The sequence below is a fragment of the Sarcophilus harrisii genome, chromosome 6 (assembly GCF_902635505.1).
Source record: "Sarcophilus harrisii chromosome 6, mSarHar1.11, whole genome shotgun sequence".
Classification (NCBI taxonomy): Eukaryota; Metazoa; Chordata; class Mammalia; order Dasyuromorphia; family Dasyuridae; genus Sarcophilus; species Sarcophilus harrisii.
This window is the reverse complement of record NC_045431.1, coordinates 94,048,781-94,070,947: the sequence shown is the minus strand read 5'-3', so window position 1 is coordinate 94,070,947 and position 22,167 is coordinate 94,048,781. Positions and strand designations below refer to the sequence as shown.

Sequence of the window (22,167 nt, the reverse complement as noted above, 5' to 3'; positions counted from 1 at the left end):
AGGTAATTTAAGTAGCAATTAATTCTGATTAACAATCAGAAGAAATCACAAGCTAATTATACAATATTTCAGAGTCTGATTCTTTTTGTATAGCAAAATAATGGTTTGGTCATGTATACTTATTGTGTATCTAATTTATATTTTAATATATTTAACATCTACTGGTCATCCTGCCATCTGGGGGAGGGGGTGGGGGGTAAGAGGTGAAAAATTGGAACAAGAGGTTTGGCAATTGTTAATACTGTAAAGTTACCCATGCATATAACCTGTAAATAAAAGGCTATTAAATAAAATTAAATTAAAAAAAAAACAATCAGAAGAAAGAGGGGAAAAATCAAGGAAAGATTAACATTTAACTGAGACTTGAAGGAAGTAAATATTATTTGTTTCCTGGATGGAAACATTCTTTGTTTCCAGGATGTTTCCTATAAGGAAATGAGACTGTATCTAAGATGGAAAATGGAATGTCCAGTTCAGGGAACAGCTCTGGCAGCATGAAGTACATGAAGGTGAATAAAACTAGTGAAGGAGGGTGGAGCCAGATGGTGAGTAGTCTTAAATGCCAGGCTGATGGAGTATATATTTTATATTATAGACAATAGGCAAGGGCAGCTGGATGGCCCAGTGGATAGCACCAGCCCTGAAGGCAGGAAAACTTGAATTCAAATCCAGTCTTAGACACTCAACACTTAATACTTGTGTGATCCTAGGAAAATCACTTAACCCCAATTGCCTCACCAAGAAAAAAAGAAATAAATTATCTGATCTCGATCATTAAACAATAAAAATAAAGTAATAACAATAGGGAGCACAGGAGATTTTTTTTTTTAGAAAGGAAAAAAACAGTCAAAATAATGCCTTAGGAAAATAATATTGGCAGTCATGATTAGAGAAGAGTAAAATCAGAAGACACTTATAACAGCATGTTTGAGAGGTAAGGAAGCTCTGCATTGAGGGGGATGGAATATGAGCAGAGAAAAGAGGTTAGATTTAAAAGAAGTTTTGAGGGGGAAATGTTAACTTAGCAACTGATTGGATAATGAGGTCTAGGATTAGGGAAGGAGGAGGGAGTACTTAGTGAAACATAAACATCAAAGATGATGAGTGGACTTGATAAAATAAATAGGAAATTAAGAGAAGGTACCAATTTAGGAGGAAAGACAGTGAGTTGCACTTGAGATATGCTAAGTTTGAGATTCTGATAGGATATCCAGATGGAGATACCTACTGGTTTCTAGCAATGAGGGATTAAATTTCAAGAATATGATTTGGATTTGACATATAATGAAGAATATGAGGACTGATAAAATCATCAAAGCCAAGAGTATAGGGGGATGGAGAAAGGGGTGAAAGAGGTCTTAGGACAGAACTTTTAGGGACACCACTGACTTAGGGGGCTGAGATCCATAATGAAACAACAAAGGAAACATCAACAGAGCAAACAGACTGGAGGAAGACCAGCACTGAATTGAGTGTTGGAGGGCAAGGCTAATTTGACAAAAGCTGAAAGGAGGGTTTTGAGGAGGACTGAGAAAAAGCAGTTGAATTTAGCATAGAGCAGATGATTAGTACTATAGAAAAGTGGTGGGTGGGGTTGATAGCCTGATTATAAGGTATAACTTGAAGGAATGTGTTAACTGACATATAATTAGATTTTAATGTAGAAAAGTTAATTTATTCTTAAGCGTGCTTAAACTATTTTTTTCCTTTGTGGTACAGCTTTTCAATACATATGTTTTCATTATTATTTGTTTTATACATATATATATATATATATATATATATATATATATATATATATTAACATCACCTAAGTACACGTTAGCAAGGCAAATACAGTCTTAGCTACCTTTTGGCTTTCAAATACTCAATCTGTACTGCCATTGTTTGTTGTTTATCTTTCAGTATCAACAGAAAGGAGATGACTTAGAATGAATTGGATTTAAGTGAAGAGCTGTGCACAGTCACCAGTTTTACTTCCTCCTCCAAAAACATCTGAAATAGTGACAAGATATACATTAGGATAGTACCAGAATGGCCCAGGATGCACTACATCACATAAATGTATGGGGTGGGTTCTTTAGAATGGTTTAGTTGAGGGACGAGGCCAGGCAAACATCCAATTAGCAGGCTATAATGTCTTCAAATCTAACTGTCAATCTTCTATTCCCAAAGCTAATAATAGTAAGAATTAATCAAGTATAAGGAATCGTTTTAGCTTTCTGGTAATGAAATTATTCTATGCTCCATTTTATCAGGGCCTCTGTTCTTTATGATATCTGGAATCTAAGGAAAGGTACAAAACTTTTTTTAAAATTGTTGTTCAGAAAGATTATACAATGATCAATTCTGATGGGCGTGACTCTTTTCAACATTGAGATGATTCAGACCAGTTCTAATGATCATGTGATGAAGAGAGCAATTTACATCCAAAGAGAAGACTGTGTGGGACTGAGGGTGGATCACTGTTGGGATTCTTACAAGGTACCAACTCAGTGGAATTGATGAGATAATGATTCTCTAATTTATATGTACTTAGTACTTACTATAATTCTACAAGATTCATACCTTTAAGAGAGCATATATAAGGAGGAACTGTCAGGGCCAAAGGACAGAAGCCCACTAGAAGCTTTCAGAGGAGGACACAGATTCATTCCATCTTCCACTTTTGTGCTGGCTGGAGGCTGAAGCTGGCAGAGGTAAAGAACTAGCGGCAGGAGCTCTCAGAACCAAGGAGAGAGATAGGCCTCTAAGAAAGCTAACTGGGCCCCAGGAAGGAGACAAGAATTAAAAGGAAACAATAAAGGATTTGGACTTTAACTCCTGGCTGCATTTGAGGTGCTTATTACTTTGAACTGAAACTAAGGCTGCCTCCAGAAGCCCCCCAAGAAACCTGCTTCCAGAGAACATTATATTTTAGAAAACAATATTATAGATCGCAACATAGCATTTTCACTCTTTTTGTTGTTTGCTTGCATTTTATTTTCTTTCTCATTTTTTTTCCTTTTTAATTTTATTTTTCTTGTGCAGCAAGAAAATTGTATAAATATGTATGCATATATTGGATTTAACATATTTTTCCCATGTTTAACATATATTGGATTACTTGCCATCTAGGGGAGGGAATGGGGGGAAAGGGAAGAAAATTTGAAACACAAGGTTTTACCATGGTTAATGTTGAAAAATTATCCATGCATATGTTTTGAAAATAAAAAGCTTTAATAAAAAAAAACTATTCAGTTGTGTCTACTGTTCATGATCCCATTTTGGGGACTGACTTGCCATTTCCTTCTCCAGCTCATTGTACAATTGAGGCAAAAAGGATTAAGTGACTTTATCTGGGATTTTACAACTAGTGTCTGAGACCAGATTCAAACTCAGGAAAATGAGTCTTCCTGACTTCAAAACAATTGATCATTAGAGAAAACAGTTGAGAAAAGGAAAAAAAGGCAGTATGGTTCAATACAAGTCCAGAATTTAAAAATCAATTCTACCAGTGATTTACTAATTCTGAACAAGTTGTTAAACCTCTATGATTCTTTCAAAGTCTTCTTTTATAAAATGAGGGGATTGTAGCAGATGGCTTCTAAATTCCTTTCCAGCTCTAAACATATGATTTTCTATCTCTAAATACTGTTTTTTTATGGTAGCAGTGAAGACAAAGAAGATAGAAAGAGAAACAGGAGTCCTCAAGCTCCCAGGCAAAACTTACTTTGCATCTTTGAAAGCCAAGAATGCTCTCAAACTCACCAACTATAGCATCAGTCCTCCATCTCACTACACCTCCACTCCATAGGGATAAAAGTCACGTATTCTTCATTATTCACACCTAATTAAGGGTGCTGCAAAGAGAATCCCAACAACTCTAAGGAACAGGGGAATTCTGAGCTCTGTAAATGAAAGCATTAGCTGATCCCAGCAGGGTCCTCAATGATTGATTACATCCGGATTATAGATTAATTATGTTCTTTTTTTAAAAACTGAAGATGCTAATGTGATTCCCACTTCTGGAATTATCTTTTGATGCATCACAGCATGACAAAGTAAAAAGAGTATAGGATTTAGAGTAAAGGGGCTTTAATTGAATCCTGTTACTTCTATTACTATTGTATAACTTTGGACACACAAGATTTCTGGTTCATCCTCATCTAGAAAATTAGGAGGGTAATTAGGTAAACTTTAAAGTCCCTTCTAAATCTAAATGTATGTTCCTAAATTCTATGATTACTAAACAGCACATGTAAGTATGTTTACATACTATGTAAGAAGTGAGGTTTCCCAGTGGATAGAGCACTAGGCCCAGTCTTAGGAAGATTAGTTCAAATCTGGCCTCAGAAAACCATTAGCTGTGTGACTCTAAGCAAGCCACTTAACTGTTTGCTTCAGTTTTCTGAACTGCAAAATGGTGATAATAATAGCACCTACCTCAATAGCTTGTCATGAAGATTAAATAATGAAGATGACATTTGTAAAGTGTTTAGTACAGTACCTAGAGTATTATGGGCATCATAAAAACACTTACCTAAAAAATAAATATCAATAAATCATCTGGAGTATATAACTTCTGAATTGCTCAGAGATGCAGGTGAAACCCCAAAACCTTCATAAATCCTTAATAAGCCACTATGTCAAAGAACTGGCAAATTTCATTATGATTCTCCTCTGTAAAAAGTGAATACTATCAAAAAAATTTAAGAATATTTACATATAGGTTAAGTATCCATTCATTTCATAATTAGCATCTATGTAAAGGAAAAAATTGATTGTAAGAGATTATTTTTTCTGTAGAGAAATTACTCAACTTATGAGACACATAAGAGAAGAAGAAAATAGTATTGTATATATTTAAGCATTCAAAAATATCAGTCTATTTATAAATACTGTTCCTAGATAGACCGGCAGGCAGACAAACATACAGGCGGAAGAAAGGAAAGAAGGAAGGAAGGAAGGAAGGAAGGAAGGAAGGAAGGAAGGAAGGAAGGAAGGAAGGAAGGAAGGAAGGAAGGAAGGAAGGAAGGAAGGAAGGAAGGAAGGAAGGGAGAGGGAGGTGGAGAGGGAGGGAGGGAGGGTACACAATTAAGCCTCCAAATTTGTGGTAAACTCAATCTCTTTCAGGTACGAAAATAGCAAAAACACAATCAGTGCAAGAAAAGTTCACCAGCTGATGCAGCTGGACCAGGATAAACTTCTGAGAGAGAATTCTAACTGCTTGGTTTGGTATTTAAGGCCTTTATACGCTTTGGGGCCAACAAACCTTTTTAGCCTTATTTCACAAAATTCCTCTTCACATGTTCTATGCTTTCACCAAATGAGAATAGCTGTTTTTTGAACATAACATGCTGTCTATGTATTCACACAGAATGCACTCCCTTCTCATCTCTGCTGCTGAAGGCTGCAGGTGTCACCTTCTCTGTGTGTGAAGCCTTTTCCAACCACCCACTCCATTCTCACTCTCCCCCCCCCCCCCCCCCCCAACTGTTTTCTCCCTTCTTAAGCTTTTCTAGAACAATTTTCCTGGAACATTCTTTTGTGCCAATCATGTCCCACCTAGCATTGTACTTATCAGTGTTCCCTTGGGGTATGATTTGATTTTTTATCAGAATCTGAGGCAGTGTCTTGCAAATGAAAAGCACTTAATAAATATTTAGTGCATTGAATAAAGAAAAAACGGGGTTGGGTGGCCAAAAAAAAAAAAAACAGTTCAAAGAACTGAAGGAAATCTTCAGTCTGGAGGGTAAAAGCTAAGAAGAGCAAGACTAAATGATACAAAACCAGAACAATTAGCATGAGAGCACATTTTATTCATGAAATCCTAAACGTTTTGGGAACCAGGCCTGTGATTTCATCAATGAACTTTTTAGATCAGCAACTCATCTCATCTCTTACTTTCAAGCTTAGAGGGTGGAATAGGACACTGAGAGTTTAAGAAAAGTAATACACAAGGGAAAAATCAGAAACTTTATGAACAAAACTACAAAACACTTTCCACACAAATTAAGTCTGATCTAAACAACTGGAAAAATATTAAATGCTCTTGGATTGGGCGAGCAAATATAATAAAGATGACAATACTACCTAAACTAATCTATTTATTTAGCGCTATACCAATCAGACTCCCAAAAAACTATTTTAATGACCTAGAAAAAATAATAACAAATTTCATATGGAAAAACAAAAGGTCAAGAATTTCAAGGGAATTAATGAAAAAAAAAATTAAATAAAGGTGGCCTAGCTGTACCAGACCTAAAATTATATTATAAAGCGCAGTTACCAAAACCATCTGGTATTGGCTAAGAAATAGACTAGTTGATCAATGGAACAGGTTAGGTTCAAAGGACAAAACAGCCAATAACTTTAATAATCTAGTGTTTGACAAACCCAAAGACCCCAGTTTTTGGGATAAGAACACATTATTTGACAAAAATTGCTGGGAAAATTGGAAATTGGTATGGCAGAAACTAGGCATTGACTCACACTTAACACCGTACACCAAGATAAGGTCAAAATGGGTTCATGACCTAGGCATAAAGAATGAGATTATAAATAAATTGGAAGAGCACAGGATACCTCTCAGATCTGTGGAAGAGGAAGGAATTTATGACCAAAGAAGAACTAGAGATCAGTATTGATCACAAAATAGAAAACTGTGATTATATCAAATTGAAAAGTTTTTGTACAAACAAAACTAATGCAGACAAGATTAGAAGGAAAACAATAAACTGGGAAAACATTTTTACAGTCAAAGGTTCTGATAAAGGCCTCATTTCCAAAATATATATAGAATTGACTCTAATTTATAAGAAATCAAGCCATTCTCCAATTGATAAATGGTCAAAGGATATGAACAGACAATTCTCAGACAAATAAATTGAAACTATTTTTAGCCATATAAAAATATGCTCCAAATTATTATTAATCAGAGAAATGCAAATTAAGACAACTCTGAGATACCACTACACACCTGTCAGATTGGCTAGAATGACAGGGAAAGATAATATGGATGTGGGAAAACAGGGACACTGATACATTGTTGGTGGAATTGTGAACACATCCAGCCATTCTGGAGAGCAATTTGGACCTATCCTCAAAAAGTTATCAAACTGTGCATACCCTTTGATCCAGCAGTGTTTCTACTGGGGTTATACCCCAAAGAGATACTAAAGAAGGGAAAATATTTGTGGCAGTCCTGTTTGTAGTGGCTAGAAGCTGGAAAATGAATGGATGCCCATCAATTGGAGAATGGTTGAGTAAATTGTGGTATGTGAATGTTATGGAAGATTATTGTTCTGTAAGAAATGACCAACAGGATGAATACAGAGAGGATTAGCAAAACTTACATGAACTGATGCTGAGTGAAATGAGCAGAACCAGGAGATCATTAAATACTTCAACAATGATACTGTATGAGGATGTATTCTGATGGAAGTGGATTTCTTCAACAAAGAGAAGATCTAACTCAGTTTCAATTGATCAAGGATGGACAGAAGCAGCTACACCCAAAGAAAGAACACTGGGAATTGAATGTAAACTGTTTGCATTTTTGTTCTTCTTCCCGGGTTATTTATACCTTCTGAATCCAATTCTCCCTGTGCAACAAGAGAACTGTTCAGTTCTGCCCACATATATTGTATCTAAGATGTACTGTAACCTATTTAACATGTATAGGACTGCTTGCCATCTGGGGGAGGGGGTGGAGAGAGGGAGGGGAAAAATCGGAACAGAAGTGAGTGCAAGGGATAATGCTGTAAAAAATTACTCTCGCATGGGTTCTGTCAATAAAATTTATTAAATTTTAAAAAAGAAAGAAAAGTAATGCATATATTCACACAACTACCATATCATAGTCATAATTTGAATTCAGATCTTTCTAATGCAAAAGCTCATTGTCTAAGCCATACTTCTAGGAAACTAAAAATAAACATCCTTTGAACCTAAAAAAAAAAAAAAAAGACATAGAGGATCTAAACAAGGAAGTGTTCTGCTACATTATACTGAAGTGGTATGTGATTTATTACCACAAAAGGCTGAAAATATAAACAGGTTGAAGAAAGTCTTGCAAAATTAGTGGATAGCAGACCCATGGTGTGGCTTAAGGGCAAGAGACTGAAACTCAAGTACCTTTTTCTTTCTTCACTGCCAAATCCAATCAATTGCCACTTCCTATCAATTCTATCTGTATAAAAAGTCTCATGTTTGTCTCCTTCTTTCCACAGCCACTATCATTATTCTAATTTAGATATTCTTTCACCCTTCTCCAATCCTGTTGTAATATCCTTCCAACTGACCTGGTTGCCATAAGTCTTTTCTCTCCCCAAAGCATCTTTCATATTAACCTAAGTAATCTTCCTATTGTACTATTTTGATCAAGATTTTTGACTTATCAACTCTTCCATTACTATATCATAAATTATGACCTCCTTAATCTGGCTGACATTCAATGATCTCACAACATATCTCTAACCTATCTTTCCAGTTTTGACACATAGTAGATACTTAGTAAATTCTTTTTCCTTTCTCTGGTATTTGAAAACTTCTATGTTTCAACCACAATATACTGCTGCTCAGTATTCATAGTCTTATCTTTTCCTCTCTTATCAGGCAACTAATGTTAGAGTGCTAGAGCTGGAAAAGATCTGAGTTCAAATTTGACCCCAGATACTTACTAGTTGTACTAGTTTAACTTAAAAAGATTTTTCAAATGGAAAATTCAATATCATAAGACAACAATTTTGAAATTGGGCTTATACATATGTCCTGAAGGAATAGCAAACAGCTTACTCAGGAGACCTTGTGTAAGGAGGCAGGAGAGAGGACTTTTTTTTTCTTATAACATAGAAGAGGTCCTATTCATAATTTTAAAAGAAAAGGGGGGCAACTAGCTGGTAAAGTGGATAGAGCACTATCCCTGGAATCAGGAAGACCTGAGTTCAAATTTGGCCTCAGACCTTTAACACTTGCTAGCTATGTGATCCTGGGCAAGTCACTTAACTCCAAACCCCAACTGCCTCAGGAAAATAAAAAAGGACTTTTTGTACCACCAATATTAATAGCATTCAAAACATACAGAAAGGGATCTTGATTTTTAAAAAAAGTTGTCATTCTCCTTCTTTATTAAAGAGGTGTATACATTTAAAATGTATCTTATCATTCAGTAACAATTGACAATGCAATGAATTCCAGTTATAAAAAGAAACCTGAAGAACTGGATATCATAGAACTATTTTGCTTATCTAGTTTCTGCTTATTTAAAGTATTTAATATTTAAGAATCACTGATAGACTAATTAGTATTCTCACTCCCTCCAGCCCCCTCCCATAGACTGATAGTCAGGAGGACAGAACTCTTAGAGACATATACAGTGTTACAAGGAACCTTTCTTTACTTCTCTTCAGTAATATAATCCAAAACTATCAGCCCACACAGCAATAAACTGGGTAGCATAGTGGAAAAAGTCCCACTTACTAGGTCCAGCGCCAAGCCTTATTCTTGGGACTTCTCCTGGTCTACATAAATTACAGTGCTTAGACTACCTACCTCCAAAGGATTGTTCACAGGAAAACAATACAAGCACCTTAAAGTCTTGCACTATGGAAATGTGATTTACTATTATTAAATTTAAGGACCTAACCACTCTAGACTTTAGAAGAATCAGATTTCATAATAATGTGAAAGGAAAAGTAAATGCATCCGATAAAGAGTCCAAAACATTTGCTTGAACTCTCAGACCCTAGATAAGTAGAGAGATTACAGCCTTTCAGGTAGGCCTCTGACCCAAATGGGAAAACAGGATATCATTCACAGGTCCATGGTCTCTAACTTTGCAGCCAGAAATTTAACTACATCCATGTAGGCGCTATTGCTTCTTATAAAGCTTTTGTCATGCGGCCAAGAGAGTCAATTAAATGATTCCATGGGTCTTTTTCAGTTCTATAATTGTATAAATTCAAGAAAGATTTTCCATGTCATCAATAATATTCAGCTTGAACTACATGTTTAACATTCTATCACTTAATTTCCTTAGCTTATTATTTATCTTTGACATCACGTTCATTAAGTCAGTCTTGCTGAAAAACTTATTTCTGTGTTTTAAGAAACAGTCATTTCTTTGGTGCTGGCACTTCTTCCACTAATGCAAATTGGAACCTGACCTCCTTCCACCCCAATTCTTCATGATCTACTGTGGCCAAAAACAAATTACCAACTGGTGGTCAACTTTCTGGTAATGGGACAAACTTAGCAAGACCAGCACTCAAGACAAAGAAACTCCATCACCTCTGTGTAAATACTTGAAATCTTTCCATTAACTATAACCTAATTTGAATAGTTTTGCCATTTTTGTTATATTAGTTTAACTAAACTAAAAAAGGGGAGAGAGAAGAGAATCTTTCTCCCTTTGCTCCTTAATTCCTCTAAAAATCATTTTAAGATTGTTTTTCTACAAGTCTCTTGTACTTCTTGATAAGTTATTATCCAAATATTTAATGCATTTTGCCATAATTTCAAAAATTATTTCCTTAATCTTTGGTAATTATTTTTAAAATATAGATGATTTTGTGGATTTATCTTATATACCATTGTTTTACTAAAGTATTTTTTATTTCCATTAATTTTTTAATTCACTCTATTGGGTTTTCTAAGCATACAAATATATGATTTAACATATAGATATTTTCTGGGCAGCTACAGTGACTCAGTGGATAAGAGTACCAGCCCTGCTGTCAGCAAAACCTGAAATCAAATCCAGCCTCAACACTCAATAACTGTGTGATTCTGGGCAAGACACTTATTCCTGTTTGTCTCAGTTTCCTTATCTGTAAAATGTGCTGGAAATGGAAATAGCACGCCAGTATCTTTGCCAAGAAAACCCCAAATGGAGTCACGACTGAACAAAAATAATATATAGATATTTAAAGTCTCTTCATTATCAGTGTCTATACTTTTAATAAGGAGTAGGATGACATAGCCACTTTCCCATTTTAGACCTTCATCACCTCTTTCTTGTCCCAAATCTACTAGTAATCTACCTCTTGGTCTCTGCCTCTAAAGTAACTCTCCAAACTGTTTTCCTCACAGCTATCAAAACAATCTTCCTTAGACACATGCTTGCCCACGTGACTCTTCTGATCAAATCTTCAATTGCTTCCCTCTGCCTGTTATTCTTTCTTATTTATCTTTCTGACTTCATTTCATATTACATCTCTATGAGAATTCTGTTCCAGCAAAATTGAACTACTAGCTGTTTACACATATCATCCCCTTGATATAAAGAATGTTTTTCCGTCTCCTTTCTACTTTTCAGAATTCTAGTCCTCTTTCAAAGTTTAGTTCAGGCACCACCTACTCTGGGAACCTATCCTGATGCCCCAGTTGTTAAGTATTCTATCCCTCCTCAATTTTCCATGTATTACATTTCAGCAGAGAACATATAAACCTGAAGACAGATGGTCTTTTATTAGTGACGGTGGTGATGGTGGTTTATCCCTGCACAGCAGTGCTTAACAAATATTTGTTGAATAATTAAATAAATAAGGTCCAACACCACATATGCTTTGAGAATATAGGGCCATTTTCATATAGCAATCATCGTCATAGAGCAAAGGCTTCATTGATCTAAAAGACTCTGAGCAGCAAAAAACAGATTAAAATATAACTGAGAAATGTTTAACAAAATAAAAATGCAACATACATAATGTTAATTTGTGACCTTCTAAATCAATCTACAGCAGACAAGGATACATTTCTAATTGGAGTTTGAAAATCCTGATCTGGAACATTCTCATAGTCTTTCATGAACATTTTTAAAAAATCATGTTATTGATTTTTTTATTTTATTTTAATTTTGATCAGAGTTAGGGGGTCAAATGATTAGACAGTATACAAATACATATAGTACAATTAAACAATTGACATTACTATACTTGTTATGTAACAGATTCAGATGCTGCCCTCAAAGACATTACACTGGCTCCTAGACAAAGGTAGAACTATCTATCTGACAGTTTTTTAGTACCAGGTGAAAAATTACCAATTAATTTTTAGAACTTGAAGTCCTGAGAATATGGACCAACACTGAGTTTGGGAATCCCCTGATTACATCTATGAAAAGGACTCTTACTCATACCTCCAGAAATTAGGCTGGGATTTTCCTGATCATCTAATTCAAACTCTTCCCTTTTGTAGATGAGGAGATGTACATGTTCAGGAACTTATGGTCAGTATATAGTAGAGTCGATGTCAGGGTTCGGTGCAGTTTCTAGAAACACTAGTCTATTGCTCCAAGAGTTCTAAGAGCATATCCATCCCATAGGTCTTGTGCTTCAATAAAGACAAACTGTTAGACCTCTTGTGAGTTCTAAGACAGGGGATGGGTCCAGAAGAATTTCTAACAGTTAAATTTTGGAAAGGATCTTTCTTGCCAGTTTTAAATTTTAGTTTGTCACAGTCTCCTAGAGTCCCAGTCCCTTTTGCCATGTTTTATTAATTTATAAACATAAAGGTTCTGAAAATGACAATCTAATCTATACCATTTTTTGCTAATATTTGTGCTGAATTTTGTTTTCTTATGTGTTTGTTATTTTTCCAAAGTTTTTTTTTTTTAATTCTTCACTTGTTTTACAGAGGTCCTGGGGAGTGTCATTGATTTCCAATTTAAGTTTTAGACTAGAAATCTCATTCCATTATTGCTTCAAAGGTGTCATGGCAGGGACAGAAGAGGGAAGTCCAAAGGGTGACCAACTCCTTTCTCTGCTACAACAAACTCCAAAAGAACAGCAGTAGCACTCAAAAACAAATAAACAAAAAAGAAAGCTAATAAACAAAATCTTCAGATAAAGATGAGGAAGAGTTATCCTTCTGAATAAAATATCTATTCACAAATGTATTTACTTTAAGCACCAACAGCAGTTATAACTCAATTATTATCTTTCCAAAAGTAAAATGGTATCAAGGAAAAACAAATATAAGCATTCTTCCAGCTGTTTCATTTAGTTTTCTTCTCTCCTTTCCCAGCTGACCATTTACAGGAAAACAATTATAGCCAACTTTTCTTTTTTGAAAACCACACAAAATCCAAAAATTAGGCTGCAAAAACTACGGATGCCCTGAAATAGAAAAAAAAAAAAAAAAAAAAGTACTGATTCAAACAAGATAGCCTCCTTTCTCAATAAAACCATGAATGATGATTTCAAAGATAAGAACTCCCTGAGATACACTTGTCACTCTTTTGACATTTCTGCTGTGACACTTCCACTTTCCTTGACTAATATTAAGAAAAATATTGTATTTTCCAATGCCAAAAATAATGCCATATTTTCTCCTAAAAAAAATTCAGCCTCTGGTATTGATATAGTTAAGCCCATCACAAGAAAAGGACAACAGCATTTTTAATTTTCCTAGACAATCATTAGTTCCTAATATAGTTAGTAATTAGTTCTACCAAGCATCTAACAAAGTGCAACATGTTCAATTTTCTGAAACTTTTACTTGAATTCATTAAAAATCCCACAAAATTACGTTGAAGTCAGATAATGGGTTTCCAAATTCATCTGATGCTCCCCTCCCCAGAGAATCACTCTGCATCTTTCTTTGGATATAGTGTATATCCATTTCCCTAACCAGTGAGGTAGAAGAAAAGGAAAAAAAAAAAAGCTACAAAAACTTCGTTTGGAGGAAGTAGTTTAACCATCTTTTGCTAAAATAGTTGCACACCTGATGACTAGAGGCAATATCAATCTAACTGGAAGTGACAACACAAAGAGGGGCTTGAGGTTTTTTGGTCTCCATGGGCACATCCTTGCATAACTCTTTCAAGAAAAAAAAATTAAAACTAGCACTTATCTCGTCTTTGGTAAGTAAGGAAAGAGATGGGTGTTTTTTTTTTGTTTTGTTTTGTTTTTTGTTGTTGTTGTTGTTGTTGTTTTAATTCTCGCTAGAGCTATCAGACCAAACATCTCAACATCAAAAAGAAAAGCTAACTGAGGGAATTTCCAGCCCTGTCTACTGGTCTCTCCTTTCATTCATCCGCCCCAATGGTCTACGCCAGACAAGTGTGTGACTGAGGGAGCAGGTCAGAGAGGACTCAGTGAGCGCACGCACCCAGCTTTACCCTGGGATGCTGTGAGCACGATTTGGCAAAGCAATCCGGCACATACATGCTGCCCACTACACAGCCCTTTATTATTATTGAAATCTCACAGGCCAGGGAAGAGAGCACGCCCTTCTTGGGAGATGACACATCCCTATTTTTCTAGCTTCCAAACGCCAGAGTCATCCCAAGAAGCAGACCCTCGCAAACCACCGTCCCTAGTCAACCCTATTGCCCCCCTCCCGTATGGGGCGCGCGTCAGAGCGCATCCCTGCCGCAAACAGCTGCTTCCAACCCAAAACTCCTAGGGGCGGGGAAGGGAATCGGGGAAGAGGTACTAGTGGAAGAGAATGAACCCCTGGGAACTTCTCTCACGTGGTCCCTGCCCACTGCACGTGCTGCTCCTGTGTCTGAGAAGGTGGCAGGAGGGAAGCGCCGCCGTGCGCTCAAATGAGGACCAGCAACGAGAAACTTGGGGCTCTAGGGAGCGGAAGGAACTGGAGGCGCTCGCCGAGCGAGAGTAACCGGGGCCAGGGGAGGAAAGTGAGGGTTTCCGGCAATTGCTATGAAAACTGGTCCCCCGAGGTGTTCCAAAGGAACAATTGCAGAGATTCTCCCTCTCTCTTTCCCTTTGCAGGGTTATATCTTAAAAGGAAGGAGGGAATGTACTGGGAACACATCTCCTTGAATGCTCCTAAGCAGATGCAATCTCCACAACTGTAATAGTGAAGTTACAGCCAGGAGGGAGCCTAGAGGAAGAGGTGTCCCAGTATAGGCAGTAACTTTTTTTCCCCCTGCAGTGCTCCATCCATTCCATCTCCATCCAATCCAGCTACGATCAGGAGTGCCCCGCTTCCGCATCCCAGCTACAACTAGAGATTTATTTAAACAAAGGTTTCCCCAAAAGATTCTGAAACTAGAGACCTAAAGTGCTGGTTTTTAAAATGTTTTGCAATCCGTGTTGTTTCATCACTTGGAGGAGGAGGAGGATTGCAAGGGAGAAAGATAAGGGAGAGTCATTTATAATCCTAACTCTAGGTCTCGAATCCGGAGCTGTCTGGAGTAAACAAAAACTACGGAATGCGAGGTAGGGAGGGAGTGGGATGCAATCCTAGAACTTGGAAAGAATACCTGAACCTGTTAAATAAAGTCAAGTCCACTCCGCTTGAGAATGTTAACCAGGGAAGGGTGGAGGAAGAAACAGGTGAATTCCCCTTCTCCAAAATAATAATAATAAGCAATAAATGCGATACGAAGGTCAGGTGGACAACTACTTGGACGCGACAAGTCACTTACCAGCTTTACAAGGATCCTTATAATCTAGCGTCTCGGTTTTATCCTCTTCGTGAAAAGCGTAAGTGTAATCATAATCGAAGCCAGAAGAGATCCACATCTCCCCACTGAAGATCAATCCCGAGGCCATCAGCCACAAGACCATCTTCTGGGATAGCATTTCCATCCCCATCCTCCTCACGGGGAGGGGGGGGGGGAAGAGGAGAGGGACTCAGGCGATCAGCCGCCTACTCTCCACGTTGATTGAAAGGGGCGGGGAGGACAATTTCTCCTCTCCACCTAGAGGCTCCTCGGCGTGACTGTGACTGCTAGGTGTCCGGAGACATACGGAGACAGTGAAAACATTAGGGGACGGAGAAGGGATATCTGTGTGCGCCCCCCACCCCGCTTTTGAAAAGAAGTTGGGAAGGAGCTCGTGTGTGGGTGGCCAGGCAGGTAGGGAGGGATGGGGAGGTACGGGAAGAACTGGCTGGGAGAGGAGGAGAGGAGGCGGTCCTAGTCCAACTCAGGTCCTCGCAGCGCCCCGCGATTGCAGCCTGTCAGAACGTCTCCCAGCCGGGTTAACCCTCAGCCAAACTTCGCGCGGCCGCTTCTCCTCCTCCTCCCGCCTCTCCTAGAGGAAGGCGATGCCCCCGGGGGCTCGGTGCTGCTCCGACTCCTACTCGTAGATCCTCCTGCCAAGGCTCCGGGGCTGATCCCTTCTACCAGGAGCTGCTGCAGCCGCCCCCTCTTGCTCCTGCTGCTACTTCTGCTCCTGGAAGATGAATCCGGTCTGCACATCAGCACATCTAAACTGAAAGGGGAGACAAAAAGAGAAGGGAGAGTAATTTCTACGCCAAGGAGACCTAAAAGTCCTGCAGCACAGAGGAGCAATTCTGCTGAGAAACTAGGGAGTGGGGGGGGGAGGGAAGGACGTGAAGTAGAGGTGGCTGTCTTTTCCTTAAGTTATTTTCCCCTCTTCCTAACCAAAAAAAAAAAAAAAAAAATCTTAAAAGCATCTAACCCAATCACTAGCATCCTGCTTACTTATTCATACAATCAGGGTCAGGATCCGGGCTCCAGCCTCCGATCTGGCTCCTTTGATAGACTTGGGCAAACACACAGATCCACACACTCCCACAGTGACATTTATCTCCATTTATATTTTAGTCGAGATTAAAGATGACTGAAGTCTGTGCTCACCAGTGCAAAGATTAGGTATGTAACAGTCTAGAGTGCCAAAGACCTGAGGGGCGGGGGAAAGAGAAGCGTAATAACTTAGCTACAAATCGCACGCTCCCCTCCCCCCAAATAAACAGGCAATGTGTTTCTTTTCCTACGCTGCTGGTTAATGTTAGCACCCGGGGTTGGGGGGGGGGGGGGCGCGGAGAGGGAGAAGAGAAAATATTCTAGTCTCAGCGGTTTATTTAAGGAAAGAGTCCATTGATCTTCCAATTTGCTATTAAAAAAAAATTTACGAACCTCAAAACTGAAAGTAAAAAAAAGAAAAAAATGAAAATCATACTTCAGATTGCAGCAGCGGGAGGAAATATCAAGATCATGCAGTTGGCTTTCCTCATTTCTCACGTGGGTGAAAGAAAAAAGGCATTTCTGGGTTTGCCTTAGAAGCAAAGTTTCTCTAATATTGGCAGACCCCACGCGGGATTATTTGGAAGCAGGAAGGATATCAATTTGAGTGTGCAGGACAGAGGTGAACGAATTAAACCGAGCGGCAAAAGATCAGAGTGGTAAGAACCACACACAATTCAGCGGATCAGCCTAAAGACAACCATACGTTGGGGAAATTGGGGGGGAATAGCCAAGGAAGTCTCAAAACCCCCGTTGTGAGCAACTTCGAAATTGTGCTCACATCTGCAAGTAGTTTCAAAAGAAGGTGAGACTTTTCCGCCTCCTCCTCCAAGTTTCCAGGGGCCTGGGGATTGGGAGGAGAAAAGTGATTGGGCGTCTAAATTTCTAACCGATCTAAGTGTCAGCTGCAAGCTAGACTTTTGAAACGCTCACTTATATCTTCATTTGAAACTCCAGGCTTCAAATAGTTGTCTGCCACTGATCACCTTGATCCCATCAACGTACACGGACTTAAAATTAGAGAACCTGACAGAAAAAGGAGGGGGGAAAAGTGAATATAACTTCATTTAAACAGCAGTCAGATTCACAAGACAAAATTTCACAAGATTTCACAAAATTCACAAGACAAAAATTCACAAAAACCATGTGAGGTAGGGAGTGCAAATATCACTCCCATATTACAAATGATAAAACTGAGTCTTGAAGAGGTGAAAAGATTGGTATATATCAACTAGCTAGTGTATCAGGCAGATTCAACTCCAGGCCTTCTGAATTCAACACTTAAGGGAAAAAAAAAACTAGCAAACAAAAACACTAAATTTTTAGAGTATCAATCAATCAGTTCTACTCTGGGGACTTTGACATTTCTATTGAGTTGTTTAAAATAAATTTTGCACTTTCTTTCAATTCCCTTCCCCTCCCTCTTTGAACTTAATAATTACATATAGATATATAGATATATATTAAGCCCAGTAAAACTTTCTCCAGTGAAAAGGGGTCAGGAGTGGAAAAGGTTTAAGGAATCCTGTCATATAAGAGCTTAATAAATTGCTTGTTGGCTGACAAATATTCACAACTAAAAGTGAAGGGATAGAATGGTTGTGTGGTGGAGTAAAGGGACTGGGCTAATCTAATTATTACAAAAAAATGAAACTTCAGTCCCTTTCCTCTATTGAAGTAATTGATAGGTCTTCTTTATAGTCAACTCCTTAACCATACAAGAAAGACTTATGTATATGGTAGTAGCTTAGAGGGAAGGGGATATTGAGAAACAAGAATCCCTAGTTGATTGAGAATCATAAATTCTTCTACTCTGTCAAGAAGTGGTTTGCATAATCAATAACAATGGAGCTGATGTTACTATTTTGATGGAAGACTTTATAAACAATTCAACAAACATTTATCAAGCATCTTGTTCCATGAAAGGTACAGCTTAAACATGAAAGTACCCTACTCACCCCTAAATGAAATCCATACCCCCCATTATGACTAATGCACTAGGACACTCCCCAGCCCACAGTATTTAAAAAAAAAAAAGTACTCAGTTATAATGGTCTGAAAATACAACCTTTGATTATGTTATCCATATGTAATTTTGCAAATGTGTGCCAGGTGTCCTCTTTGGTTGATGTGGTATTCAGTAGCATCAGTAGTGATGAAAGTTTCCTCGTGTAATCGTTCCAAATAATTGCTACTCTATACTACAAGATGTGTGTGGAGACATCTGCATGGTTCTTTAGTTTGTTTTGTTTTTTGTTTCTATACCATGAAAATGCTTAGGTTTCATTTCCTTATGATATTTGTAATTGAGAAATTATAAAATCAAATAAAATAGTATCTAAGAGAATGAAAAGGAGATGAGCAAAAGAAAATCAGTATACATGGTGTTTAACTGTACACATACAATTAAATATTAAATCTTTTTTTTTAATTATTTCAAAAATACTTATTAACCTGAAAAATTCATGAGAATTATCTTAGTAGATGCAGTGTTTTTGATTTCACAATTTTAACTAGATCTAATTCTGTACAAATAATTTAAACAATATGCCAATCTTTGGAACATAAATTTATTCAGAAGTTTCAATGGATGAAAAACATTTTATCCTGGCCATGGAAAATATGTTTACAGTAATGTATTAATATATATAATAAAGTACATGTATGCACATATAATTGTGATCAATAGTTATACCAATGTGTCCATTACACAGCCACAGAAGAGTCTATAATATGCAATTCCAATACCTCTGAGAGAGATGTATGTTGAAGTCACCCTTGGCCTCCAGCCTGCAGTCTGACCCTGATTTCAGCATCACTACCTGAACAAGGGTCATATCAAACTCTGGCAGACCTGAAGAGAGCTGACCACAATAACAACCTGCAAAAGCATGTACTTCTGGGCCAAAAGATGAGGAATCAATATGATCTCTTATTATGATTACAAGTTAATACAAGACATAAAGTGAGATGGTAAAAACATATTTGGGCTCATTTCCAACCAGTCTATTTTAAAAGTTATCCTCGTATTAATGTGGATTTACACTTTTAAATGATGGAGCAGAAGTCATATACTGCTTCAAAAATTTAATTTTATTAATGTGGATTTAGAGAACTTTGATTTTCATTCCATTTTCTTTTGGTCACTATTGTAAAGCTTAAAATCAAAAACATTTTCATTTCATGAACACATACACAAAAATATTCATCACTCTATCATGCTTACAACTCTGACAATTGGTTTGACAACATATTCAATCAAATTCCATCCTACATCCGTTTCCTAAGTAACCAGCCCACTTCCACAGAGATAGAATGCATAAAGGAAAGCAAGCAAAAGATTTGCTTCCAATTTATTTTTTAATCATGAAAAGTATTAGTAGGAAGCCTTTTTTTAAAAACTCCCAAACCAGAAATGGTTCATTTCTGATATGAAATCCGACTTTTTTAGAGTACTACTTGGCAAAGTATTTATCCCTCTGTCCATTCTGGGAGTCTGGGACCTCTGCAATACACTCAGATCCTAAGGAAGGTGAGGCCATTTGTTCTCATGATGTGTAGCTGCTTAGAACTCTTGCATTTCTTTCTGTCTTTATCCTATCCTGAATTATCTCAATCCAAGACATGTAAAGCTTTACTTGCCTTCTCTCACCACTTTTAGGTCCTTTCTCAGTTTTATGCAACTCCTCCAGTATGCCTTGGGGAAACCTTCTGTGTCTAGTTATTCTAATTAAATTTAAATGGCAACTGATGTCTTTTCTTTTCTATGGACTTAAATCTCTCAATCTATTCCATCAAACATATAATGAAGCAATGTATGCATATCATTTTGCAAGTCATAGGATGCTAAATATGTTTTAATTAACCCTTTCAAATATGCAACTTTATAATCCACACATAAGGGGGGGAAAAGCATTTAAAAGGTAGAGACTATGTCTATATATCCTTATTTGAACATTAGTTAGTAGTTCAATCCTGAGTATTATTTTATCTTCTCCCTCAGAAGGGTTCTGATTGATTTTCTTTGTCCAAAAGTAGAATAGGGCCACAGTCTCTGGAAACAATTATTTCCTTTATCCAAAAGTAAAGGATTTGAAAAATGAGAGGGGATGCTACACAAACTAAAGGTTTTTTTTCCCTCTCTAAGAGGCCCTTTCCATGTTCTCCCAGCAAAGAATAGAAACCATAAAAAGGGTCTACTTTCTTGAACTCTAATTTTTTGCCATATATGTACATACACACACACACACAATCTTGACCTTCTTTTTCCTTCTTCCCTTCTTTAAGTCAAAAGGCAAGCACATGCATATATATATATGAAATATATATAAATATATATATTAATGTTGTGTGTGTGTATACACACACACACACACACACACACACAGGTCAGCTTCTTATCCCATATATTAATAAGAGAATAAACACTGAAGCTCTCTTAGACTTTTTTTTGGAAGTGTGTGTGTGTGGGGGGGGGGATTTATATAAACTCAAGGAATTATGAGGGACTTAACACTTTTAGTCCACATGTAGAAGTAGTTAAAAGTTGTTATAACAAAAATAAAATAATTTGGAGAATAAAGAATAGGAGTTTGGGAAGGGAGGGGTGAGAATCATATGGCTACAGTATGAATCTGGTGTTACTTTTCAGTTTTCTATTATATATTACATTCCAGCTGATGGTCATTCCTTGATTTGACAACTCTTCCAACATAGTTGACAAAACCAAAAGATGAATCAATACGCCTTTTGTTTCCTGTTCCTATGACTTTATCTTCAACCCTCTCAATGCTGGACAGATAATAAGAGCTGAAAGAAACAGAATAAAGTTAGAAGGAAGACATGTGAGAGTCTGACTATATGGAAAGCTAAGACTGCAAAATCTACCCACTCAAATAGGGCTCCAACAGATTTTTAAAAATCCCTTGGGCAGAAAGGAGATCAAATCAGTCAGTACTTAAAGAAACAATTTCAGACTCTTCACTGGAAAATCAAACACTGAAGTTGAAGCTTAAATACTTTGGCACATAATGAGAAGATAGGACTCATCCAAATTGAGTGAGGACCTTTTGTGGTACCTACTTTATGCCTTTGATTAATTCAACAGAAATCTAGGAATTTCCATACCTCGATTGCACCTTTGATTAGTTTAATTCTATAATTCAATCAAAGTGAAATTCTCACCTGATAAAGGCTTTTGGGCATAGAGCATTTTATTAGTTACAGTAATAAGAATTGGGAATCAAAGAATAAAGCTGACTATACTTATTAAAGGTGGGGTACAAATTTGTTTCAAAATAGGTCAATATATTTATCCTAAAGGTCATGTGGTTTTATCCTTTTATGAAAGATTGTGAAATCACTAGTGTTTATTTTATAACATTTAATTTAATTCATAAAGTGCAGCTGTATTTCAACATTACTTATTCCACTAGTATTTGTGTTCTCTCCATTATGCTGTAGGCCTTGTTCCTGGGTCAGGTCCAACTCCTTTTGTGATCTACATTGGGCTTCCAGGTGGCAATAATTAATGACCTTGGCCTTTAGACTCAAAGCTTTGCAACTCACTTTGGGTCACTTTTCTAACCACTAAAGCAAAAGTTTTGCACTATAAAACCAAAATCCAATCAATACAAAACATTGGAAGTGAATGTGTTTGTTTATATATTTATAGCTTTTCATCTATCTTCAGGTGCACTTTAACAGCATTAACTAATAGTCCC

General features: G+C 37.1%; 1 protein-coding gene across 1 annotated transcript in view; it reads right to left on the bottom strand.

The window, feature by feature from the left end:
- TLL1 (tolloid like 1) overlaps positions 1 to 16,676 on the bottom strand; it is a 280,048-nt gene extending 263,372 nt beyond the window's left edge. Inside the window, exons 1-2 of the mRNA XM_003773091.4 lie at positions 16,403 to 16,676; positions 15,380 to 16,169 (exon numbers count right to left, since the gene is read on the bottom strand). Of these exons, the coding sequence (XP_003773139.1) occupies positions 15,380 to 15,548 (169 nt within the window). The 5' untranslated portion in view covers positions 15,549 to 16,169; positions 16,403 to 16,676. The remainder of the gene's footprint in view (positions 1 to 15,379; positions 16,170 to 16,402) is intronic.
- Positions 16,677 to 22,167: the final 5,491 nt, after the last annotated feature.